The sequence below is a fragment of the Oryctolagus cuniculus genome, chromosome 1 (assembly GCF_964237555.1).
Source record: "Oryctolagus cuniculus chromosome 1, mOryCun1.1, whole genome shotgun sequence".
Taxonomy (NCBI): Eukaryota; Metazoa; Chordata; class Mammalia; order Lagomorpha; family Leporidae; genus Oryctolagus; species Oryctolagus cuniculus.
The window spans coordinates 105,731,936-105,757,846 of record NC_091432.1 but is presented as its reverse complement, the minus strand read 5'-3'; the positions used below and the strand labels follow the sequence as shown (position 1 = coordinate 105,757,846).

Here is a 25,911-nt window from a genome sequence, read left to right as displayed (position 1 = left end):
CATTCTGCCTTTAAAGTAAATAAAATAAATCTTTTTTTTAAATGGCAGAAATAGAACATCCTTATCTTATTCTTCATTTGGGGGCAGTGCTCAGTCTTCCATTACTAACTGTGATATATTTCATGGATACCCTTTATCTGATTGAGGAAGTTTCCTTGTATCCCTAGTTTGCTGTGACTTGTGACTGTGATGTTGATGTTTTTTAATGTAAATTGTTTGCGGGATTATCATTTGCTTAGGTACATGTACAGGAGCAAGGAGCTAATTCGCAATAAGAGGGAATGTATTCGAAAGTTGAAGGAAGAAATAAAAGTTCTTCAGCAAAAACTGGAAAGGTGAGTTGTGCTTAGAAATGTAAAAGATATATTTCAAAAATGCTAAAAGATATTATATTGGGTATTTTCACCACAAAAATGGTAAATGAGGAGATGGATAAATTTACCCTGTTTTGAACATTAAACAATGTGTATGTGTTTTGAAAAATTACCTGCTACCCCATAAATATGCAGTTTTTGTGTTAAAGAAATAAAGTATGGTGCAGTGGCTTAAGCTGCCGTGTGCAGCACCAACATCCCCTATGGGCACCAGTTTGAATACTGGCTGTTCCACTTCCCATCCTGCCCCCGCTAATGTGCCTGGGAAAGCAGCAAAAGATGGCCCAAATTATGGGTCCCTGCACCACGTGGGAGACCCAGAAGAAGCTCCTGGCTCCTGGCTTCAACCTGGCCCAGCCATGGCTACTTCAGCCATTTGGGGAGTGAACCAGCAGATGGAGGATCTCTCTCGCTCTCATTCATTTGCTCTTGCTCTTGCTCCACCTCACCCCTCTGTAATTCTAAGTTATAAATAAATCTCTTTAAAAAAAGAAAAATATTCAAAAGCAATACATAAGCCTGTGATTCAGAGTAAATTAAAAATATATTATTGCATAAACTGAAAAAAGGGAGAGAAGGGAGGTAAGTATTTTGTTATTAGAACTTTATCTATGAACTTTATAAAATCTGTTCTTTATATTAATAAAAATGCAAAAAAGTAGTATAGAAGATGAGTAGAATATTAAAATAAGACAATTTGTTTATATTAAAAATTATTTCTAGTATAAAACTACAATATTTTATAAAATAGCCAAGAAAAGAATTCTAAAGCAGGAAGCAGCTTTTAAGATCAGTTAATGAGGGCCCAGCGCCATGGCACAGTGGGTTGATCCTCTGCCTGCGGCGCCAGCATCCCATATGGGCGCTCTGATTTTAGTCCCAGCTGCCCCTCTTCCAGTCCAGCTCTCTGCTATGGCTTGGGAAAGCAGTAGAAGATGGCCCAAGTCCTTGGGCCCCTGCACCCATGTGGGAGACTAGGAAGAAGCTCCTGTCTCCTGGCTTCGGATTGGCACAGCTCCAACCGTTGCAGCCATTTGGGGAGTGAACCAACGGAAGGAAGACTTTCCTCTCTGTCTCTCCCTCTCACTGTCTGTAATTCTCTCAAATAAGTAAATAAATCTTAAAAAAAAAAAAATCAGCTAATGGTATTTATGGGAAGACAGCAGTCAGGTTAAACAGCGCCAAGTCACGTGGTTAGTTGTTGGCGTGTACTGAGGAGAACCTAAATTCTGATTCTGTCGCCTGTTAGTTTTTGTTTTTTCTGCTGCCCTTGCCATCATTGTCACAGACATGGGAGAGAGCTGTCACAATGCTCCAGTCCACTTGCTTTTGAAAGGCACTTTCTGAAGTGTCCAGGGAAGCTAACAATATTGATGCTCTCCCTAGAGTAGTGATCACTGATTACAAGGACCAATATTTGTGACAATAGAATCCTTTATCTTAGAGAAGAATCTTTGCTTTGTTCATTTTGCACTTGACTATTTCTTGATTTCCTTAGGAGGAGTCAGTGTAATTTCTTACTCACCCAGGTAGATTGCATTGATTTAGCATTTAGATGGCATTTCCCCCTTTATCTACTTAATTATTTCTGTCCTGTCACCACCCTACCTCCACCCACTGCATTGTGAGGTCATCCATTTCCCTGAGGGGTAGCACTTTCCGTACCAGGCCCAGATGGGCCAGGCACTCTCGCTGTCATCCCAGTGTCTTCGCCCACTCGGGAAGGACTTACCCAAGATGTGAGCAGTACCCTGTCTATCTTAATAGAAACTTGAGCTGAAGGCTGACTCAGATCCTGTCGCGGAAGTGATTCACAGGGTTCTTTTACTTTAAAGAGTTTTACTTTAAAAGCTTCAGTGAAGCTGGGAAATCCATTATTTTTATGTAGCAAAATATATCAGATACTTTATAACTCAAAAGTAATCAGTAACCAACCAGACATTTTGACTTACTTAGGTTTCAAAATAGAGTATAGGGGCATTTTCTTTAATATACTATTACTTTTGTTTTTAAAATAAAATGACTTTAAATTTCAGATACTTTTATTTGTTGACTTATTATGAAGTAATATTTACTTATGACACACCCCTGGGAAGATAAATAAGAAACTTTAATGAGTATCATTAAATAGTAGAAATGAGATACGGGGATAGATGACATTATGAACTGACTTAAACCTTTCTTGTATTTACATTTTCTTTTTAAAGATTTTATTTATTTATTTGAGAGGTAGAGTCACAGACATGAGAGGGAGAGACAGAGAGAAAAGTCTTCCTTCCGTTGGTTCACTCCCCAGATGGCCTCAACAGCCGGAGCTGCATGGATCTGAAGCCAGGAGCCAAGCACTTCTTCCTGGTCTCCCATGCGGGTGCAGGGGCCCAAGCACTTGGGCCATCTTCTCCTGCTTTCCCAAGCCACAGCAGAGAGCTGGATTGGAAGAGGAGCAGCCGGGACTAGAACCAGCACCCATATGGGATGCCAGTGCTGCAGGTGGAGGATCAACCTACTGCGCCACAGCACTGGCCCCTTGTAAACATTTTCATACAAAGTCTGTGCATTACTTTTATCTTTTAGGAATAAAAATGTTCCCTATTTCTTCTCTAAGATAATCTTAACATAACATTGAAAAATAAGATTTCGTGTATGCAGTATAGACAACTGTTTTGAAACCATCTTTGCTCTGATTCTGCTAACCAGAACAGGTGTTATACTGCATGAAGTAGTTGATCCTAAAAGTTGTCAGAAGGAATTCAACAGATCATAAAATGGTTATGTTATAAAATTGAAGAAGAGTTTCTTAAAGAAAGAATTTCCTTGGAATGTCACATAAATATCATATTAAAACGCAACAAGCTTGGGAAGGGGTACAGATGTACAGTGATGACTTAAATCCCGTGACAGTGCTGCAGTGCATACGAAGTTTGAAAGATAAGTAGTTTAGATAAGCTGATAATAGCAGAAGTAAAAGCAACGAAATACATTTAAGGAAGAGAATAGTACTCTTAAGTTTCTTCTACCTTTACATGTTTGAGATCCTTTTAAATGAGAGCCATAACTCTGACATGCAGATTCTAATTCTGTTTCTCCTTTGCTGTGTACCCTTGCTCATGGGCTTGACATTGAAAGGCATTGTGCTTTATTTTCCACTGACATTTTCAAGTTATAATATCCTTTTGATACAGAAACAGATGGTTTTCTTTCTTCTGAGTTTTGTTCCTGTTTTTTTGTTTGACTTTTATTCAGAGAAGAAAAACGTGAAGGTCCTGTGTCACTTGGTAATTGGAATCCAGGAATTATGTGTTCACCTATGCCAACCATTTAAGCTCTGCCTACTTTGGTGAACTCTAGTTCACTGAACTAAATCTCTTTATTGAGTATAAAGCAATGTTCTAGTTATGGTAGGCTATTGGATATTATTAAAATATGTGGGTTTTTTTGTTCATACTTGAGATATTTATTCATCCTAAAGAAATCTGTAATTTACATGTGGTGTATGCCATTGAGTGGTTGCGTGAATAAGAGGGTATTTATATCCCTGAAGAAGAAAGATTTGCTAGTTGCATAGCTCTGGCACGTATTGCTTCCTACAGTTTCCCATTTCCAGCTTTGTTTCTCTAATTTTGCTCTGTTGTAAAGTAGTTGGCTACAGGGTAGCAAAAACAGATGATGCTCAAGTTCTTGAGTTCCTGCCACCCAGATGGGAGATTCAGATGGAATTCTGGGCTCCTGGCTTCGGCCTGGCCTAGTCCTGACTGTTGCAAGCATTTGGGGATTGAACCAGCAGATGGAGAATCTCTGTCTGTCTTTGTTTTTCTACCCTTGAAATAAAAATAAAGGGTACCAAAGAAACCCTTTGGTACTAATTCATCGGAATTTATTTTCAGATTTGAATATTAGTAATATATCTATTTACTTTTTTTTATTGTTAGAAATGCATAGGAGAGTGGGGGCCCTATTGAAAAGAGAGAAGGAAATCTGGATTCATACCGAGTATCAGGAGCCAGCCACGTGGAGAAGCATGTAGGCCAGGAAGCCTGGGGCAGGTGGCCCGAAGGCTACGCACCCTGGAGACGCAGGGAGCACAGGCCCACACTGGCAAAGGCAAAAAAAAAACAAAGCACTGGGCCCACCAGTTTGCAGGCCTTTAATCCACTTTCAAAGGGGAGTGGTTAATTAACCTGATTGGCCAATGGGCACACAGGTATGATCAGGTAGGAGCATGAGGTCACACAGGGGCGTGGTGAAGGCGTGGTCTTCCAGCTCACAAACCTGATCGATTTTATCCTGTATGCCTGCCTACATCATTCCCCCCTCAGAGACTTCATTCCCTTAATCCTACGAGAACTTGAAGGGCATAGAATCATCTATCTTCTGAAGCTGCTTCCTGCTTATGAGGGACATAGTGTAAGCCGTGCCTGTCCAGGGTCTGGAAGTCTCTATCTTATCTAACAAATTCGCTTTGTGAGCCGGAGCAGTCTCGGTCACTGCCAATGTCTGTGTCCCCTGCATGGTTATTTACTCCCAGAAATCGAGTTCGAGTATCAGGAGCCAGCACGTAGTGGAGCATGTAGGCCAGGAAGCATGGGGTGGGTGGCCCAAAGGCCACGTGCCCTGGAGGCGCAGGGAAGCAAGGACCCACACTGGCAAAGGACCAAAAAAAGAAAGCCCTATATATACCTTTAAGAAACAGTTTAGTGGCCAGCGCTGTGGCTTAGTGGGCTAAGCCTCCACCTGCAGTGCCAGCATCTCATATGGACTGTACCTCTTCCAATCTGCTCTCTGCTATGGCCTGGGAAAGCAGTAGTAGATGGCCCAAGTGCTTGGGCACCTGTACCCATGTGGGAGACCCAGAAGAAGCTCTTGGCTTCAGATTGGCTCTGCTCCAGCAGTTGTGGCCATTTGGGGAGTGAATCAGCAGATAGAAGGCCTTTCTTTCTCTCCCTCTCTGTCTGTAACTCTACCTCTCAAATAAATAAATAAAATCTTTTTTAACTTTTTTTTTTAAGATTTATTTATTTATTTGAAAGTCAGAGTTACACAGAGAGAGGAGAGGCAGAGAGAGAGAGATAGGTCTTCCATCCGCTGGTTCACTCCCAAGATGGTCACAATGGCCAGAGCTGTGCTGATCAGAAGCCAGGAGCCAGGAGCTTCTTCTAGGTCTCCCACGTGGGTGCCCGGTCCCAAGGACGTGGGCCATCTTCTCTGCTTTCCCGGGCCACAGCAGAGAGCTGGATCGGAAGTGGAGCAGCTGGGTCTCGAACCGGCACCCATATGGGATGCCGATGCTTCAGGCCAGGGTGTTAACCCGCTGCACCACAGCGCTGGCCCCATAAATAAAATCTTTAAACAAACAAACCCAGAAACAGTTTTTCTGACCAGAGCCTAAATGTGATATGACATTGAAAAAAAAGTAGAAGTGGCTGGCCTTTGCTTATTAGTAGCCTGCTTGTAATGTTTCCTGCCAGATACAAAAACTTTGTGTTAATAACTTTTGCTTTTGTAGGTAGAGAATTTTTTCCCTATAGATTGTGTGTGTGACTTGGTAATCATTGCCTCGACTTGACAAATGAGCCTGTCCATCTACTCTGCATGCTGTAAGCTGAACTGTTTCAGCAAATGGTCAAGTACCACTGTCTTTGCCTCTCAGGTATGTGAAGTACGGCTCAGGCCCCGCCCGGTTCCCGCTGCCAGACATGTTGAAATACGTTATCGAATTTGCCAGTACGAAACCGGCCTCAGAAAGCTGTGCGTCTCAGAGTGACACACGTGTGGCATTGCCACTTTCTCCAGCGCACTGCACAGTTTCTGACCTGACCGCCAAGGAAAGGTAATGCAGACAACTGTTTTCAGTGGCTTCCATTTTTTTCTTTGGTTTCATTTGCACTGTGCACTGTCTTTCCGTCTAGCTGACCCTCGGTGCCTAAGAGCTCCAGGAGCTATGGGCTCATCTTGCTGGTGCGACTTTGCCAGCTGGGTGTGGTGCAGGGTCATCATTCCCTCCAGCGCACTGGGCCTGCCCACAGGGTGCTTGGGTTGGTCTCAGCCGCCTTGTGCTGCCTGGGGTAGTGTTCCTGCAGTACTGGGGCTACCTTGTGCTGAGCTACAATCACACTGCTGCTCAGGGCCTTTTTTGGAGGGAAACTCAGCCCTGTCCTTCCCAAACATTTCACACCCATCTGCTATGAAGTATGTATGACTGAGTAAGCATACAGGAGGGAGACTTCGTCATGAACAGAAAATTAAAACGTGAAAAAGAACTGGCTAGAAATTGAACAGGACACCCTGTGTTGTGAAGAAGTAAGGCAGCCAGCTCATGGGAGCCCTCTGATTCTAGTCCAGCTCAGCCACATGCTATCTGTATAACCCAGACCAACCACTAGCGTCAGCTTGGGTCACATTTGGTGCATGTCCTGGCTAATAAAGATACTGGTACCCATTTTTTAAAAAATGAGGTTTCGTTCTGTCTAATATCATCCTACCCTCCCACACAGTATTGATATTTATATTGTTAGATTTTAAAGTTGCTGTATGTACCAATGGGTGTGATGGGAGATTGCAATATCTAATCTCTTGTGCTTATTTTTCCTTATCTGTGGGTCCCTAAAGAAAAGAGGTTTCCTCCATTATTTTGTGTGTGTGAGAAGGTGGGAACAGGGAGTGAGGGTTTCTTTTAAATCAAAGTTAATGGGAATGTATGTGCCTTAGTTTTGGTATGAAGCAGATAGCTAAGTATAACTAGAAGCTGACATTCGTGCTGGTTTGTATGTGTGCAGTTCTACTCTGTTTAGTGAGGGCTGACTAGTAGCGAGGTTAGCTTCTGCCTTCTGTACCTTATCCTCTGTTAGTATACAGCAATCATGTCAAGAAGTTAATATTGGGGCTGGCTCTGTGGCTTAGTGTAAAGCTGCTGCCTGCAACGCGGGCATCCCATATGGGCACCGGTTCAAGTCCCAGCTGCTCCACTTCCAATCCAGCTCTCTGCTGTGGCTTGGAAAGGAGTAGAAGATGGTCCAAGTCCTTGGGCCCCTACACCCAAGTGGGAGACCTGGAGGAAGCTCCTGGCTCCTGGCTTCACATCAGCGCAGCTCTGACAGTTGTGGCCATCTGGGGAGTAAACCAGTGGATGGAAGACCTCTCTCTCTCTCTCTCTCCCTCTACCTCTCTGTAACTTTGCCTTTCAAGCAAAATACATACATCTTTTAAAAAGAAGTTAATATTTATGCTTTGTAGATGAGATATTAGATTACTTTCCTGAAGCTAATCCCCCTTCCTTGGGCGCTTAGCTCTAGAGTGATGGAGCTGACCTCTGCCAAGGTGTTGCCGTGTGCGTCCTCGTGAGCTGGGTGTCCAGCCTTGCTCCTTTCCTGTAAGGAGAGTCTCATGCCAGTCAGTCACATCTTGGAAACTGTAATTGATCTCTTGATTTCCAGGCCCAGCCCTCTATCTTCCCTGTCTTTATGAGAAGGGTTCATCCCTGGTGACTAGAGATCATGAACCCTAGAACTGGGTTTAGATTCTTGTCTGTCACCTACTGTTCGGGCAAACTTTGTTAAATCACTTAATTTCTTTACACTTAGGTTGGTAATTGATAAAATAGAGATAGTAATAGTGTCTGCCTGAGAAGCAAGTTGTGTTATGTAATATTCATGTGAAGTTTGGCTCAGTAGTTTACAGACTTAACACTCGCTAAGTAACAGCTGTTCTTTGAATTTTACTTAGGGCAGCTTTTTTGGAAATTATCATATAAGTGTGTGTGTGTGTGTGTTTTTGTCTCCCTTCAGTACAAGTTCAGAGAGCTCTTCTCAGGAGGCTGACAGTCCCTTTTCTTCTGAGGATGGTCCACACAAGTCTAAGATAATGAGTAAGCCACATACACCTCGGTCTTCCACGGAAATGCCTGAGCACCCAGCTCCTCGCACAGTCACGGACGAGGAGATCAACTTTGTTAAGACCTGTCTTCAGAGGTGGAGGAGTGAGATTGAACAAGATATACAAGGTTGGCTCTTTTGACATTTGTCCGTTAACTCCTGGCCTTTGCTGTTGGTCGGGCTAGTTGGGGGTCAGGCAGCTTGGCTGCACTGGCTGCTGTTGCTGGATGTGCTGTTGAACTTGGGCCTGGTAATCATGGCTGCTTTTGTACTTGCTGGTGCCCTGTAAGGTTGGTTAATACCCCCATCACACAGCAGACGGAAGAGCCCTCTTCTATTCCCTCCTCAGTATTTTTGGAAATTCCTAGAAGTTTAGACACTCAGGATCACTTTGCTGGGATTTGTCTGAATCTGCTAATCTCTGTTCCTGTAGTTTCCACGAACTTTGACCCAGACTTAAAATTTAGCTGGCCTGGATTTCTGCTTTTTTAAGTCTTTTTCTGTGTAAAGCATGCTTTACTGAGAGTCTTGAGCAGTTCACACATTGGACAATTGAATTATGCAGCATTCTGCTCTGAATAGGCCTTTGGCCTCCTTGCCAAAATGTGTGGACTATGCCTGAGGCTTTCCTCTCGCCTTTTGTCTGGGGAGCAAAAAGACAAGTAAAACTCCAGATTCTTCCCGAGTTCTTACTCAGCAGCTGTTAGCTCTGCCCTTTGTTCTGCTTTCTTATTTCAGATCCTGTTGCTGGGACATAGGAGGGGTCTTCAGAAAGTTCAGAGAAAATGCATTACATGAAAAACTGTGTGACTTTCAAAGTTTTTTGCACCAAAATAAGCAATCTCTTAATTCCATTTTCAACAAATTGCATTTTAAAGTATCCTCACATATTTTACAACTAAGTGACCAATTAAAGATCTTTTCCTAAATAGAGATGATTTCCTCTTTCAGAAATTTTGGTGCCAATTATAAATGATAATTTTTAAAATTTTTAATGTGATTGTATTGAACTATAGCCTTCCTAATCTGAAGGACTAGTTCCTTTAAAACTATATATTACTTTGTGGCTTAAAGAGAGATGTTGAAGTCAGTCAAACTGTACAGAGAAGCAGCATTGTTTGCTTAGTGAAAGCAGGTTTTGTGACATGGAGCAAGGTGATCTTAACAAGGTTTTATTTTTTAACAGATTTAAAGAATTGTATTGCAAGTACCACACAGACTATTGAGCAAATGTACTGCGATCCTCTCCTTCGCCAGGTAGAGTAGAAATTGATGGGGAAGTGGGCAAGGCATGTGCTAATGGTAGATAAAAAAATAGTGAACCTCATAGTTTTCTTTGAAAAAGAGTGAGAATCTCCCCCATATCAGAATGGACTTAAAATACAAATTGGTAATATTCTGTTTCTTCATTTTAGGCTAAAGGAAGCAATATAGCTTTTTACCAGCAACAGAATTGAAGCATTATTTTGTTTCTGCCACATTGTATTTTTATATAATGGAAAGAATGACTGTCAGATATTAATAAAAATTTCTCATAAATGGTAATTTAAGTAGTGTGGTGGGGAAGGATCCTTTGTGATCCTTTGTTTACCAGCATTCTTTCAAACTTTTTCTAATCACTTGTAACTGTGAAAGGGAGTTAGGCAGGACAGATGTTCCTTTTTTCAAACAAAACTTCAAAGTATTTTATTTTACTTATTTGAGAGGCAGAGAGAGAGATTTTCCATCCAGTGATTCATTTCCCAAATGCCTGTAACAACTGGAATTAAGCCAGGCTGAAGCCAAGAGTGAGGAGCCCAATGTGAGTTTTCTGCAAGGGTGGCAGGGACCCAAATACTTGAGCCACCACCTGCTGCCTCCTAGGGTGAGCATTAGCAGAAAGCTGGAATTGAAAATGGAGCCAGGACTCAGATCCCAGGCATTCTGATATGGAATATGAGCATCTCAAACTGTGTCTTACTGCTAGGCTAAATGCCTGCCCCAGAAATTCTTACTATCCTCATAAATCTTTTTTTATATTGGCATTCTGGGCCTGGAGGTTATAAGAGCCTCTCATGGCATGTCCTTGCTATGCCTTTTGTGCGAGTAGACAAAATGGTCAGCATGGTTGTGAGAAGAGAGGTGTTTTTAGAATGGCACTGAAGCACAGTTCTGTTGCATGATAAGAGTGCACTGTGTAAATCAGGGGGTTTCCCCATTCTCCCTTTTGTGTTATTTCAAAAATCTCCACTGCCAGTAACAACATGTCAGGGTGGTGGAAGTTTGATTTGATTCTTTCACTGGCTTTCTTTCATGCATACTTACTTAACAGGTAAGCATTGCTCTGTTTCTCACATTGGAAAATACACACCCTTTCCAGTTATTTAGACAAGCTGGGTTTTGAATTGGAAGGATAAATAGGTCTGGGCTATCTTTGGTTTAGATTTGTAATTGTAGTTTAGAGTTAACAGAATCTTCAGACAGATCATCTAGTTCTGTTGTCTGTTTTTAAAAATTGAGGTACTGAGACATAATTGGTAGACTCTTAGGCTATATTTTTATTCTTCTTGAATTAACAAGGTGTTTTAAAGTGAACCCCATTTGGAACACGTATGAATAATCATTTTTCCTCTGATAGTTGAAAATAATTTTGAATTTTAATAAAATGAATTTTATCAGATGACTTGCTCAACCTAACAGGAATGTCCTGTCTGATTTGCAGGTGCCTTATCGTTTGCACGCAGTTCTTGTTCATGAAGGTCAAGCAAATGCTGGACACTACTGGGCCTATATCTATAATCAGCCCCGACAGATCTGGCTCAAGTACAATGACATCTCTGTTACTGAATCTTCCTGGGAAGAACTTGAAAGAGATTCCTATGGGGGCCTGAGAAATGTTAGTGCTTACTGTCTGATGTATATTAATGACAAGCTACCCCACTTCAATGCAGGTAAAGGTATCTTAGCAGTACCAGAGATTAGGGAAAATCTCTACTACTTCTTTAAAAATTTAAACTACAACTTACTATTATATAATAATGCATTTAAAATATAAATATTATAAAAGGGAATAAAAAGAAAAAATAAGCTTGCTTTCCTGTATCACTGATCCTGCTCCCCTAGTAAGTATACACTGTGAGGTTTCTTAGGAAGTCTTCAAGAAATAATCTGAGCATGTGCTAGCTTTTATCTTTATCTCCCCTCCCATTTTTTCCCCAAATGGTATGTTTTTCCATTCAATTCTAAACCTTTTTAATTCATTTAACATTTAGCCATCTCTGTTTTCATTAATAGAGGCTACTCATTCTTTTTTTTATTTAGTAAATATAAATTTCCAAAGTACAGCTTATGGGTTACATTGGCTCCCCCCCCCATAATTTCCCTCCCACTCGCACCCCTCCCATCTCCCGCTCCCTCTCCCATTCCATTCACATCAAGATTCATTTTCAATTATCTTTATATACAGAAGATCGATTCAGTATATATTAAGTGAAGATTTCATCAGTTTGTACCCACACAGAAACACAAAGTGTAAAATACTGTTTCAGTACTAGTTAGAGCATTTCTTCACATTGGACAACACATTAAGGACAGATCCCACATGAGGAGTAAGTACACAGTGACTCCTGTTGTTGACTTAACAATTTGACACTCTTGTTTATGGCATCAGTAATCTCCCTAGGCTCTAGTCATGAGTTGCCAAGGCTATGGAAGCCTTTTGGGTTTGAGGCTACTCATTCTGTTTAGCAATTGTATAACAGTTCTATAACCAGCCTCCCACTGATGGGCTTTTCTAGTTTTTTTTTTTTTTCTTCTTTTTTAGTGCATCCTTGTACACACACTTTTGCACCATTAGAAGGATAGCTACATTTTAAAAATGGATTTTCCTTAACAGTTTCATCCTTGTTGTTATAACTGATGCTAAAACCAATAATGATAATTTGTATTGGTACTTTACTCATGTTTTTCCTTTTTTAAGATTTGTTTATTTTGTTTGAAAGTCAGAGTTGCAGAAAGAGGGTAAAGGAGAAGGGGAAAAGAGAGAGAGAACTGTCATCCACTGGTTCACTCTGCAAATGGATGCAACAGCTAGAGCTGGGCCAGTTCAAAGCCATGAGCCAGGAGCTTCTTCCAGGTTTCCCACGTGGGTGCAGGGCACTCTGCTGCTTTCCCTGGTGCATTACCGGGGAGCTGGATCAGAAGTGGAGTAGCCAGGACTCAAACCAGTGCCCATATGGGATGCCAGTGCCACAGGCAGAGATCCAACTTGCTCTGCCGCAGCGCCAACCCTGGTGCTTTACTCCTTATTGTGTGCTTTCAAACTTTATTTCTCTAATAATTTTTGACAGAGAGGTAGGCAGGGTGTAAATTCTTATTACCCTCATTTTCCAGTTGAGTAACAGGCTCCACGAGGTTCTGTAGCTGACTGGTTACACAGATAGGAAGTGCATGGCAGGGCCAAGATTCAGATCCAGTTCTGACTTAAATTCTGTGCTGTTCAAGTTTACATGATTCTCTCCTCCCTGTCCCATCTTCTGTGAGAGGTCTTAAGACCAGCATTTCACATGTGAGGAAACAGAAGGCTTTTTCCTTGAGTATCCAGTCTTTACTGTGTTGCAGGTAAGAAAACGTATGGGCATTCTGCCCAGGCAGCACGTTATGCTTCTAAGGTGCCAGTTTGGTTGGGGAGAAGAGGATGGAGAGAATGATTGCTTAACAATAACTGATCTTCAGGATCACTTGTCTGCAGTATGAAGGCATGAACATCTGCCTGTAGGAGTTACTATACAAATGACTGTGCTAGCTGTGGACAGTTCATAGGAACCTTATTACTGCAGGCATGGTTCATTATTAGGTTACAGAAACAAGTGGAACAGGGGCTGGCAATTGAGGTGCAGGGAGTTAAGATGCCACCTGCAACACCAGTATCCCATATGAGTGATGGTTTGAGGCCCAGCTGCTCCAACTTTTTTTTTTTTTTTTAAGATTTACTTATTTATTTGAAAGTCAGAGTTACACAGAGAGAAAAGGGGAGGGGGGGAAGGAAGGGAGGGGGCTTCCATCCACTAGTTCACTCCCCAGTTGGCCACAACGGCTGGAGCTGCGCTGATCTGAAGCCAGGAGCCAGGAGCTTCTTCTGGGTCTCCCACTTGGGTGCAGGGGCCCAAGGACTTGGGCCATCTTCTGCTTTCCCAGGCCGTAGCAGAGAGCTGGATGGGAAGTGGCTGGGAAGTGTGCTCCACTTCTGATTTAGCTCCCTGCTAATTCCTGGGAAAGAAGCAAAAAAATGGCCCAAGTGCTGGAGTCCCCGCACCCACATGGGACCTGGATGGAGTTCCAGGTTCTTGACTTCAGCCTGGCCCAGCCCTATCTTTTGGAAAGTGAACTAGTAGATGGAAGAACTCTCTCTCCTTCTATTTCTGTAATTCTGCCTTTCAAATAAATAAATAAATCTTTTAAGAAAAGAAAGAAAAAAAGAAGCAGCCACTGACATTTGCCTTGTGAAAAGTCTGGTTGATGACAACCATAAGTGAATATGGTGTTCTACAGGTTTTTAGTCACAGGGTAAGAAATGAAATTTGCTATGCCCTTGTATCCTTGCCATTCTTCATCATTGACCATCTAATCATTGTTTCATAGTGCTTTCTGATAGTACTTATTGTCTGAAACTTGAGGCAGTATAAATGGCCTCAGATTTCTTTCTAACACTCTTGAGGTGAATGGGCATTCTTTTTTTTTTTTTTTTTTTTTTTTTGACAGGCAGAATTAGAGACAGACAGAAAGGAGAAAGGTCTTCCTTCCATTGGTTCACCCCCCTAAATGGCCGCTTCGGCCAGCGCTGTGCCATTCTGAAGCCAGGAGCCAGGTGCTTCCTCCTGGTCTCCCTTGCGGGTGCATGGCCCAAGCACTTGGGCCACAGCAGAGAGCTGGACTGGAAGAGGAGCAACCGGCACTAGAACCTGGCGCCCATACAGGATGCCGGTGCTGCAGAAAGAGGATTAACCAAGTGAGCCACGGTGCTGGCCCCGAATGGGCATTCTTAATAATGGGTGCAGTGGTTAAACTGATAATATTTAGCTTGAAATTTCCATCAGATCTATTGATTTTCTAAATTTCTAAGACATACTAGGGGGCTGGCACTGTGGCAAAATGGGTAAAGCTGCCACCTGCAGTGCCAGCAATCCACATGAATGCTGGTTCAAGTCCCAGCTGCTCCACTTCTGATCCAGCTCTCTATTGGGAAAGCAGTAGAAAATGATCCAATTCCTTGGGCCCTGCACCCACATGGGAGACCGGAAGAAGCTCCTGGCTTCAGATCAGCGTGGCTCTGATGGTTGTGGCCAATTAGAGAGTGAACCAGTGGATGGAAGACCTCTGTCTCTCTCTCTCTCTCTATCTGCCTCTCCTTCTCTCTCTCTGTAACTCTGACTTTCAAATAAATAAACAAATCTTAACAACAACAAAAAAGACATTAGGTACATCTAGTAGTTGACTAGTCTCTTCCAAATCCTTACTCTGTCACCCATTCGTTTGTTCATTTAATAGACATTTAATGCCTATCTCCAGCATGCCAGGCCCTGTTACTGATGTGCTGTGGTTGTTGGGGTTATAGTGTCAAGATTTTCTGTATGTATGTATTTTAGTTGGCGATAAGACAAAAGCTGAGATGTCATGTTCTCTTCCTTTTCAGAAAGGTCTTTTTGGCTGCTAATGGCCTGTTTTGCTGGATAGTGCTGCATTTCACCCCATCTTTGTTTCCCTTCAGAGGCAGCCCCGAGTGAGTCTGATCAGATGTTAGGAGAGGTGGAAGCACTGTCTGTGGAACTGAAGCATTACATTCAGGAAGATAACTGGCGATTTGAGCAGGAAGTAGAAGAGTGGGAAGAAGAGCAGTCTTGCAAAATCCCTCAGATGGAATCATCCGCCAGCTCCACATCACAGGACTTCTCTGCGTCACCAGGTGTCTGAGAAGGACCTTATCCATGATTTAGTAACATTCACACTGCACTCCACTGGCCAGTCATGTGCGCTTCTCCTAAGTGGTGCCACAGTCTTTACGACACAGTTCCTATAGAGTTGGTGTTACTCATCTGATGGACTTAATAGTGGCTGTAGATTGTGGTTTCTGATGAGTGGAAGTAATATCTGAAGGACTAGTACTTGCACTTTCACTACCGTGTAGTTTTGCTTATTTCCCAGCAATGGAGAAACTATGATGGGGCTAATAGGTAGACTTTGTGAAAACTGTTCTCCAAAGGTTGTCTTCCTCAACACAGATGGCTGTTGCCATAAAGAAAGACAACAAAGCTGGATGCACATTAAATTTTACAGAAGCGTCAGTTGGGTTCTTGCTGAAGCAGCCATTTCTTATAGTCATTCATTTCTAGGGGATATTTGTAAAGACTTTTTCAAAAGTGAGTTAGAAGGGTTGTGTATCCAGCCGTGTTCATCCTGCTTGCCTTTTATGATCTTGACGTCATCAGATGCTAATGCCATTGTACGATTTGTTGTCAGAGCCTTCGGTAGCCTCTTCTCATGGGGTTCGCTGCCTGTCTTCTGAGCATGCTGTCATTGTAAAGGAACAGACTGCCCAGGCGATCGCAAACACAGCACATGCCTATGAGAAGAGTGGTGTCGAGGCAGCGCTGAGTGAGGTGAGAGTGGCAGGGAACCCCAAATTCAAGACCGCTGGGTCTTCAGCAGTAATTTCCAGCATTCTCATGTTTCTGTTATTCTGTGTCTCTGCTGCATTTAACCAACTCCTCTTTATTTCTCCTGTTTCTCTTACTCTCTCCCCATTGTGCTGCCACAGCTTGAGGAAGCTGAACCTAAGAAGCCCATGCCCCAGGAAACAAACCTTGCAGAGCAGTCAGAACAGCCCCCAAAAGCTCCTGATGCAGAGTCTGCTGCCCAACCTAATTCTGAGGTCTCTGAAGTGGAGATTCCCAGTGTGGGAAGGATTCTGGTTAGATCTGATGCAGATGGATATGATGAGGAGGTACAGAGAAGAGTGCAGGAAGTAGCTGTCTGTTGTCAGTCTTGTATTTCCCTCTCATGTGACTGAATATACTTTTTAAGTGTCTGGTATTTTCTCACTGATGCAGTTAAATGACAAGCAGGCCTGTCTGGCGTTGACCTTGTTACTGTTGTTTAAGGGGTAGTCATGCTCCTCCTGCACAGTGTGTATGTTTCCACCCAGGCTTGTACTTAGGGAGGCCAGTGCAGAAGCCAGGGGCTCAGGAAGCTAGAAATTAATCCCTTTCTGGTATTAATGAACCAAAAATTGCCTTCTAGGTTTAAGTAGGGAATCTTTGATTTATATTAGTCAATTGTTTCCCTTCTATATACAAGCGTTTCATTTGTACAGTGGGCAAAACACATACGGATTAAAGTCATTAGTGTTTTTAATTCTAAAACTTTGGAAAGAGGCTGTAGAATCCCAAGTTATTCGTGGCCTATTTCCTTCTCAGTTGCACTACACTGAATCACGAATCCTGTTCTTTCCCGTAGAATATTTTTTTTTAGATCTTTGAAAAGTTTTCCTCTTACAGAGTCACATTTATGTAGCCCTTAGTTTCCAGATTATTTTAAACTTACTGTTCATCCTTCAAGAACTCTAAAATACTTTCGTATTGGAAATATACACTTAAAGTACAAAACTAAATTGGAATTCTGACCTCAGATGCATCCCCTCTGAGAGCCATCATTTAACATAATTCCTGAGCAGGAATTTAACATAATTTAACATAATTCTTCAGCCATCATTTAACATAATTCCATGTTGGAGGTAGTTTTGGACATACAGCTTTCTTCATTCGTACTAGAGTAGAACATCCGGTGTAGGACTAGTGTGTCTTGCTGAGAGGTGTTGACCTTGGGTCGGAGGCTGTGCATGCTATAGGGGAAGGTGTGTGGAACATGGCTTGCAGTGGGTGCTGGCCGAGAAGCACCCTGCTCTGTTTCCCTTTAGCGCTCTGTTCACCTTGCTTTCTCACAGCTGTCTTTTGAACCTCTTCTCTCCCTTTTCTCTCTGTTCTGTGCCCTCTTATGGTAGGTGATGCTGAGCCCTGCCATGCAAGGGGTCATCCTGGCCATAGCCAAAGCCCGCCAGACCTTTGACCGAGATGGGTCTGAAGCAGGGCTTATCAAGGTATCGCTCTTTAAAACTCTCCGCCTTACAACCCAGCCATCATCATATCCAGGTGGTAACTCTGTAAGATGGGAAAAGGTGGGATTAAAGCTGTCTTTTGTTGAAGTGAAACAGGAGATGCCCTTTCCCGTCCAGCTCTCTGGCAAGCAGCACTGTTTGCTCCCCTTGGTTGGCAGTGTCACTCTGTGTTGCACCTGCCCCAGAGGGCTGTGTGTTGTTATTGGGATATCTGTTAATAAAGCCCCGAGATTGTGCCTCTAACTTCAGGGCCTTAATATAAGAAAACAGGCCTTACTTTTGAAGGTATTTGAATATACTTGCACTTGAATGGATTTTTACAATTCAGTTCACTGGAACTTAAAAATATGCTTAAAATGATTACAACTAAATACAGGCTTTTCTGAGAACTTCATGGGAAAAATGGGTTCCATTGGTGCTAGAACGCTAGAGGAGTTTCATCCCTCGTGAGATGCGAGCAACACACATAGATTCTGTAGTTGCCCAGGTCATTTCTCAGTGCAAAGCGCCTGCAGCCCTTGGGGACGGATTTCTGTGCAGAGGCCCAGCATGCGCCTTTTCTGATGTCCCTTCTGTGTGTGACAGGCATTCCATGAAGAATACTCCAGGCTCTATCAGCTTGCCAAAGAGACTCCCACCTCTCACAGCGACCCTCGGCTTCAGCACGTCCTGGTTTACTTTTTCCAAAACGAAGCTCCCAAAAGGGTCGTCGAGCGGACTCTTCTGGAACAGTTTGCCGATAAAAATCTTAGCTATGACGAAAGGTGAGACAGGAACACCCAAGTGACTCCCCTTCCTTCTGGCTTTGGCCACTCCTCTGAGGGGAGGTTGTGCCTAGTGCTCCCTCAGTGCGTTCTGAACTCTGTCCTGCACAGATCCATCAGCATCATGAAGGTGGCACAAGCCAAACTGAAGGAGATTGGTCCAGATGACATGAATATGGAAGAGTACAAGGTGAAATCTTTTCTTTAGTTCTCCAAGTGAATCATCCCTTCTTGAGGCAGAACTAACCAGGCTGTGTTTTCCCAGCTGTCTGGTTCTGTTCCCTACACTTCCCCTAAAAAACCTGGGAAAGAGTGGATACAGGATTTTGTTCTTACCTCAGAATAGCAGGTCTCTTAATTTCCATTCTTTTATTAGAGTGAATCCACCCTTCACTTCCCTTTAATACTATCCATTTAAGCCTTGTTCCAGGCAGTACAATTCTTGAAAGCATGTTTTTGATTTGTTTTAAATGCTACTGTTTCCAGAAGGCATTGAAATACAAATACAGCTACAAATTTTCCAAGAACTCCTTGCATTCTCTATAAAGCTGTGTTACATGCGACCTCAGGAGTGCCCCCACTCTTACTGGGCCTGGTTGTTGATTGGCCTGACTTGGAACAGCTTTGTCCTTCCATCCCCCTGTGTCTGGACAGTCTTGTCAGGACTTGAGAGGTCGGTCATTCAAGCCAGAGCTGAATGATCATGACGTTGGTGTGAGGAATTAAGATAATAAATTCCAAAGTTTCTGAGAGTTTGTGCTTGCTGTTCTTGTGCCTGGCCAGAGGTAATCAAGAAAAACTAGTCTTGAATTTGCAGTTTCTTGGTGGTGGAAAGTGCAGTGTGGTTTACTGTGATCATCTCATTCCTTTTCAGAAGTGGCATGAAGACTACAGTTTGTTCCGAAAGGTGTCTGTGTATCTCCTGACAGGCCTGGAACTCTATCAAAAAGGAAAGTATGTTGGCCTTTCATTTCACGCAGAGTATTGGTCAGCACGCTCGCTCTCGGGGGCCTGCCTGTGATGCAGCGGGAGTCCCAGCCAGGCACCACACAGAACCCCATGTACCTCTGCTCTTCCCAGGACTGCACGTTTGCTCTGAATAGCACGCACGTTCTTTTCAGCCTTTGCCTGGTAGATTTATTAGTCAAGAGACACACTGTAGCTGGAGTTTCTGACACACAAAGATGAACCCAGAAAATGAGTGTTGAACCGGCATCCCTCGTGAACAGCTTGATGGGGAGCTGAGGAAGGCTGAGGCCGGGGGAGTTTTATGATTTGCCTAGGTCTCTCGGCCAGTTTGTGGAAGCACCAAGATTGGTGGCAGTTGTTGCCCTCAGGCTCTTCCCAGGACACTCTGCCCACCATGTCTCTAAGACTTTGCCAGAATCGTAGCCCGACAGTCTTGTGTTAGGTATAGGCCATAGATTGTGGCCAGAGAGAACTGAGCTGTTGTGTGCCTCCTATTTCCTAAGGTACCAAGAAGCACTGTCCTACCTGGTGTACGCCTACCAGAGCAACGCTGCCCTGCTGACCAAGGGGCCTCGCCGCGGTGTGAAGGAGTCTGTGATCGCCCTGTACCGAAGGAAGTGCCTGCTGGTTTGTACTGCTTGGAAAGCCTCGAGCTTGGGGTGGGTGGGTGTGAGAGAGAGAGAGAGAGACCTCTGCTCCCTGAAGCCGTGGTGTGAAGGAGTCTGTGATCGCCCTGTACCGAAGGAAATACCTGCTGGTTTGTACTGCTTGGAAAACCTTGAGCTTGCGGGAGAAGTGGGTGGGATGTGTGGGGGTGTAAGTTTCGCTGAGTCAAGGGTTGGGATCCTTTCTCCTACCAAGGGCCGTTTGTGTGCGTATAGCACCATTCACGGGCCACTCAAACTGTCGACCTCAGAATCCGCCTGCTGTAGCTTTACTGGATTTGGAGTTAAACCTGTGGTTGCTTTGGCAAAGGGCTGACCAAGTGGCTTCTCAGGCTTTATGCAGCCTGTGGCCAGCAGGCTGGATGTTTCCCACCCTTGCTAAGTGAATTTCACGCTGCTTCCACGTAACAGAGGCTGCGATCAGTCCTGTCTGTGGTGCCCCTCATCCAGCCTCCATTCCCGCTTTCGTCACCTCTCCCCTGCTGCCTTCGGAGCTCCTTAAGCACAGGTCCTTCTCTCTCTCTTTTTAAGAGTTAACAGATGGAGAGAGATCATCCATCCCCTGATTCACCCCCAAATGGCTGCAATGACCAGAGCTCAGATGATTTGGAGCAGGAGCTTCCTGTGGGTCTCCCACGTGAATGCAGGAGCCCAAGCACTTGGGCCATCCTCCTCTGCTTTCCCAGGCCATGATCAGGGAGCTGGATTGAAAGTGGAGTTAATTGGGACCTGAACTGGCAGCTATATGGGATGCCAGCACTGCAGGCTGCAGCCCCACAGGTCCTTCTCTAGTTCACCTGTTTTGCTCTACCTGGCAGGAAGTAAGCATGAGTGTTGAAAGGAGGCCATACTTTGTCTTACTGTTCCCTACTAAGCTGTTAGGTTAGTATTAGTGACTTCTAAGTGACTCTAGTTTTTGAAACAAGGTGTGAGCCCTAGGAATTGGTCCTACTGTTCTGTTAGCATCATTGCCATACTCTGGTGAGGTCAAATCCTATTCTGGCCCAGTTTGCATTTGGCAGTCATACGGAAAGGCAAGCCTGCATCCCTGTGCAGCTTACCTGAGGACTTAAACCATGCTTGCTCTTCAGAGGACTAGAAAGGGGCCATGCAGGTACCAGCACATGCTTGGTACCCAACAGATTTGCCTTTCCCAGGAGAGATCAGACCATCATTTGTACCACTGCCTTGGTCTTGTTAAAAGCCATGGAGGAGATTACCTCATGATAGAGATTCATCCTAAGAGCTCTGTTTTCTGGTCTGTACTTTGGATTCGGTGTCAGTTACATATGGGGCAGGGCAACTTTGAGGAAAAAGGCTCCATAGATTTGATGGATCTGAATTTTTATTCGAGCCATGCTCTTACGTTTTTTTTTTTTTTTAAAGCCAGGAGCCAGGTGCTTCTCCTGGTCTCCCATGCAGGTACAGGATCCAAGGACTTGGGCCATCCTCCACTGCACTCCCTGGCCACAGCAGAGAGCTGGCCTGGAAGAGGGGCAAGCGGGACAGAATCCGGCACCCCGACCAGGACTAGAACCCAGTGTGCCGGCGCCGCAAGGCGGAGGATTAGCCTATTGAGCCGCGGCGCCAGCCATGCTCTTATGTTTTTAAATCATCAAATACAGGTTGACATTTTGAATATCCCACTTGGCATCTACAGTAACACAGTAGGAGGGATTTAAAGTCTTTGCATCACTAGCTGTCAACTCCTAGTTTGCACCTGGGGTGGTGGGAGCCTTCAAACAGTAGTGATTGTCAGGCCCTCCCAAGACCGTTAAATTAGGATATCTGGGGAGAGGCCTGGGGGGCGGTGGGTGCAGGTAGTTCTGGTGCTCATGGAGATTGAAAGCCATTGAGTCGGTCTTTTTGGTAGAAACAGGTGCTAAATATGACATTGACTTATAAGTTTAGACTAGTGGATCACAAACTTTGCTGCATTAGAATCAGTTTGGGGGGCTGGCACTGTGGCGCAGCGGGTTAAAGCCCTGGCCTGAAGCACCAGCATCCCATATGGGCGCCAATTCTAGTCCCGGCTGCTGCTCTTCCAATCCAGCTCTCTGCTATGTCCTAGGAAAGCAGTGGAAGATGACCCAAGTCCTTGGGCCCCTGCACCCACGTGGGAGACCTGAAAGAAGCTCCTGGCTCCTGGCTTTGGATTGGCGCAGCTCTGGCCGTCACGGTCATCTGGGGAGTGAACCAGCGGGTGGAAGACCTCTCTCTCTGTCTCTACCTCTCTCTGTAACTCTTTCAAATAAATAAAATAAATCTTAAAAATCAGTTTGGGAGCAGTTAAGAAATCTCAATGCCCAGACCACCCACATGCTCAGTGAATCAGCACACCTAGGGTCGGACCCAACATCAGTAGTTTGTAAAGATCCCCAGATGAGTCCAGTATGCAATAATTTGGTCTTTTTCAGACTTTCCCCTCTACTCTGCCTTTTATCTGTAGGAGCTGAATGCTAAAGCAGCTTCGCTCTTTGAAACAAACGATGATCACTCTGTGACAGAGGGCATTAATGTGATGAATGAGCTCATCATTCCCTGCATTCACCTGATAATTAATAACGACATTTCCAAGGATGACCTGGATGCCATTGAGGTCATGAGAAACCACTGGTGCTCTTACCTTGGGCAAGATATTGCAGGTATGTTGTTGGTACCATGTTGGATAATTTCTAAGATTTTATAAATTGTAGAGATTATAGTGGTCTCACTGGTTGTCAAAACTTTGTAAGGAATTGGAGCCTTGTACCCTCTTCCTCCACCCCGCCCCCCATGCTAGTACAAAATATAAGTGAGTTAAAAGTAAATTTGCTCTACTGAACTCCCCTTACCTCCTCCGCGGCTGCTGAAGCTCCTCTGTGGGCAGTGGACAAGCACTGTAGGCATGTCAGACTTCTCTTGTCTGCCCAATTGTGAACTCTTACAGTTCAAAAATCAGAATCTGTTCACGCAGAGTGTGATTGCTTGATGGTTTTCCTGTGGCGTAAAGCTGTAAGACATAAGATTATTAACTCTGAAGTTGTTTTTTTTTTGTTTGTTTTTTTTTTTTTTTTGACAGGCAGAGTTAGACAGTGAGAGAGACAGAGAGAAAGGTCTTCCTTCCGTTGGTTCACCCCCTAAATGGCCGCCACGGCCGGCACTAGGCCAATCCAAAGCCAGGAGCCAGGTGCCTCCCCAGTCTCTCATGCGGGTACAGGGCCCAAGCACTTGGGCCATCCTCCACTGACTTCCCAGGCCACAACAGAGAGCTAGACTGGAAGAGGAGCAACCAGGACAGAATCTGGCGCCCCAACTCTGAAGATTTTAAGATGAGTGGATTCCTTAGCACATGGAATATCCTTGCTTGTCCAGAGCATCATAAGGAGGCACCCTGAAGCCAGTTATCTTTAGATGAGTTCAGTGGATGGGAAGTTTGATGTGTGTTGTGCTATGAGTCCTCTTTGGTAGTTTCTCACCATTAGAAGGATATTCCATTCATTGGCTTATTCAAGTGTGGAAGTTTTAAGTTATTGAAAAATTCTGTAATAGCTAGTTAGTACATATTTCCTTTCAATGTCTTTAGTACTTATTTGGATTGTGTGTGCTGTATAGCTTTACTTAATACAAACACTACTGTGTTTTAATCATTTGAAAAAATACCACCATTATATATTTGCAGTACAGAGTATCATATCCACTTTGTCAATTTTAAAAGGATGATTGATTAGAAGACCTGTCCATGGGAAGTGAATGCATAGTGTTAATCTGTCAACATCAGGGGGTTTGGAGTATTTGGCAAGCGGGTCTTGGTTCTGATTTGGCCTGAAGAAATAATTTGTTGTTAATTGGCCAGCATAATGCTTTGATTGTTAGGGTTGAGTAATGATCTTTTTGAATGACTTTCCATAGAGTTGCAGGTGTATTGCTTTTGCCCAGAGAAGTATTTAGCTGTACATATAACCATCCACTTTCCCTCCACAGAAAATCTACAGCTGTGCTTAGGGGAGTTTCTACCCAGACTTCTAGATCCTTCTGCAGAAATCATTGTCTTGAAGGAGCCTCCAACTATTCGACCCAATTCCCCCTATGACCTTTGTAGCCGATTTGCAGCTGTCATGGAGTCAATTCAAGGTGTTTCAACTGTGACAGTGAATTAAGCCCCCACATGTTCCTTGGTCTCTGGTTGCCTGCCTGTTGCACAGAGGTGTGTTGGTGTTCACCTGGGGAAGGCGATTAGCTGGACAAGTGAGATTCAGATCCAGGCCCCAACCATGCTGCATGTTTATAAGAAAGGATTAAAACTAAAATTGCACTTTCCGGTACAGAATCATAATAGCTATTTCCTTAGAAAAGGCAGGAGCCAGTGTATAGCAGTATTGAATTATGCTAGAAGACTTAAAATGCCTTTGAACCCACAGTGAGGCTTGGGCTTTTTATCAGTCTCTCCTCCAGGCGTAAATGTTTTTGACAGCAGAATAGAAGAGTGACTCATCAGAACCTTCACCAGATGAACAGCCAATAGTTATTTTATCAAACAGGTGACATTTGGAAATTGTTAGCTATGAGAGATGAAAGTGTGACCTTGCTGGCTCCTGACAGCAGATGTCAGAGTGGGTGCCAAGGAGCTAGTGCCCTTTTACAAGGTGGGTGGAGCCCAAGGTTGCATGGCAGGAAGGTACTGAAAAGTCAGGAGCTAGCTGCCTCTCCTTTCTCTCTCCTCTTTTTTATATTTTTTAAATAAATAAACCAGAAAACCTCACAGTCCTCAGTGAATGAAAGGAAAACATTAAGGATTTTAGACACAATAGCATCATGAAACTTGACTAAAGATAGTGTTTTTATAGTTGTTAACCATTTAGGCAAAATTTTCTAGTTTCTGAAGATTGTCAAAGACAGGTGTCTAAAGCTACTGCTGGCCCAAAAGAACATTTTGGTCCCCCTCCCCCTTTTTCTAAAAAAAAAAAAAAGAAAAGAAAAAAAAAAGATGTGGATTTGTAAAAAGAAAAAATGTCTATATATATGTATGTATGTATATGTAGAGAGAAAAATATCCCATTGACCATTTTTAAAAGGCTTCTAATTGGGAATTGTGTTTGAACCAAATTTTAAAGATTAATGGAGAAATCATGGGAGGGAAGAATAATACAACTATGCAGATTTTATAAATGTGCAATAAAGATATTTGTTTTACCTCTGGTGTGCAGTATGGCCTTTATTTATATTTACCACTTTGGAAATGTGTGGACTCAAGATTAATGAGTTGAGAAACTTGATGGGAATGGAAGGGTCAACATTTGAAATAAGAGCAGGCACGGTCGATTCTTGAGCAGCACCTAGTGGTGACTGATTTCATCTCATTTGCAGTTTGCATTGCATGTAAGTATATCCATTTTGTAATTTGCAAACTTTTTTTTTTTAAAGCTTGTTTAGGCTGGGGGATACTTTGTCATTCTATTTATTTATTTAGGCAGAGAGATAGACAAGGCTTCTTCCATCTGTTGGTTCACTGTCCAAATGCCTGCAGCACCTGGGCCTGGGCCAGGCTACAGCCAGCATACGAGAACTCCATCTGGGTCTCTCACTCAGGTGACAGGGCCCCAAGTCCAGGAGCCATCACCTGCTGCCTCCCAGCATGTGCATGAGCAGGAAGCTGGAATTGGGAGCAGAGCCAGGACTTGAACCCAGGCACTCTGATATGGGATGCAGGATCTTAGTCACTGCACCAATTGCCTGCCCCTAGTTTACAAATTTTAGAAGGCAAAAAAAAAAAAAAAATTTCCTTAAAACTGAAGTTCTTGTACCTTGATTAAATTAGTGGTGGGCCATCCTTTGTGGGTTTTCTGTGGTGCTTTGTGTTTTAAGGTGCATTGCAAGAATTTGTTCCAAGAGAAGTTGGTCAGTTATCCATTAATTACATTTTACTGTTTAAAATAACATACATTGCCACTTGCCTTTCACTTTTTCAATTATTTTTAAAATTTATGCACTTGAGAGGCAGAAAGACAGACAGACATCCCACCCACTGATTCACCACCCAAATGCCTACAATGGCTTCGGGGCTGAGGACAGGAGCCAGGAACTCAATCCAGGTCTATGTGGGTGGCAGAAACCCAATTAGTTGAGCGTAACCTGCTGCCTACC

At 43.6% G+C, this 25,911-nt stretch overlaps 1 protein-coding gene across 13 annotated transcripts in view; it reads left to right on the top strand.

Moving 5' to 3' along the window:
• USP28 (ubiquitin specific peptidase 28) overlaps positions 1 to 24,960 on the top strand; it is a 72,014-nt gene extending 47,054 nt beyond the window's left edge. For 8 of the 13 annotated variants that reach the window (XM_070078467.1, XM_051849130.2, XM_051849123.2 and 5 more), the window contains 15 exons: positions 240 to 335; positions 6,022 to 6,201; positions 8,156 to 8,370; positions 9,429 to 9,499; positions 10,944 to 11,172; positions 14,988 to 15,182; positions 15,737 to 15,876; positions 16,035 to 16,220; positions 17,277 to 17,372; positions 17,976 to 18,154; positions 18,266 to 18,344; positions 19,029 to 19,108; positions 19,627 to 19,750; positions 22,238 to 22,433; positions 23,752 to 24,960. In XM_070078467.1, coding sequence (XP_069934568.1) covers positions 240 to 335; positions 6,022 to 6,201; positions 8,156 to 8,370; positions 9,429 to 9,499; positions 10,944 to 11,172; positions 14,988 to 15,182; positions 15,737 to 15,876; positions 16,035 to 16,220; positions 17,277 to 17,372; positions 17,976 to 18,154; positions 18,266 to 18,344; positions 19,029 to 19,108; positions 19,627 to 19,750; positions 22,238 to 22,433; positions 23,752 to 23,927 — 2,242 coding nt within the window. In that variant the 3' untranslated portion in view covers positions 23,928 to 24,960. Of the gene's footprint in view, positions 1 to 239; positions 336 to 2,034; positions 2,114 to 6,021; positions 6,202 to 8,155; positions 8,371 to 9,428; positions 9,500 to 10,943; positions 11,173 to 14,987; positions 15,183 to 15,736; positions 15,877 to 16,034; positions 16,221 to 17,276; positions 17,373 to 17,975; positions 18,155 to 18,265; positions 18,345 to 19,028; positions 19,109 to 19,626; positions 19,751 to 22,237; positions 22,434 to 23,751 lie in introns of those variants that run through there. The other 5 variants (XM_070078474.1, XM_051849140.2, XM_051849154.2 and 2 more) reach the window with 3 other exon arrangements.
• Positions 24,961 to 25,911: the final 951 nt, after the last annotated feature.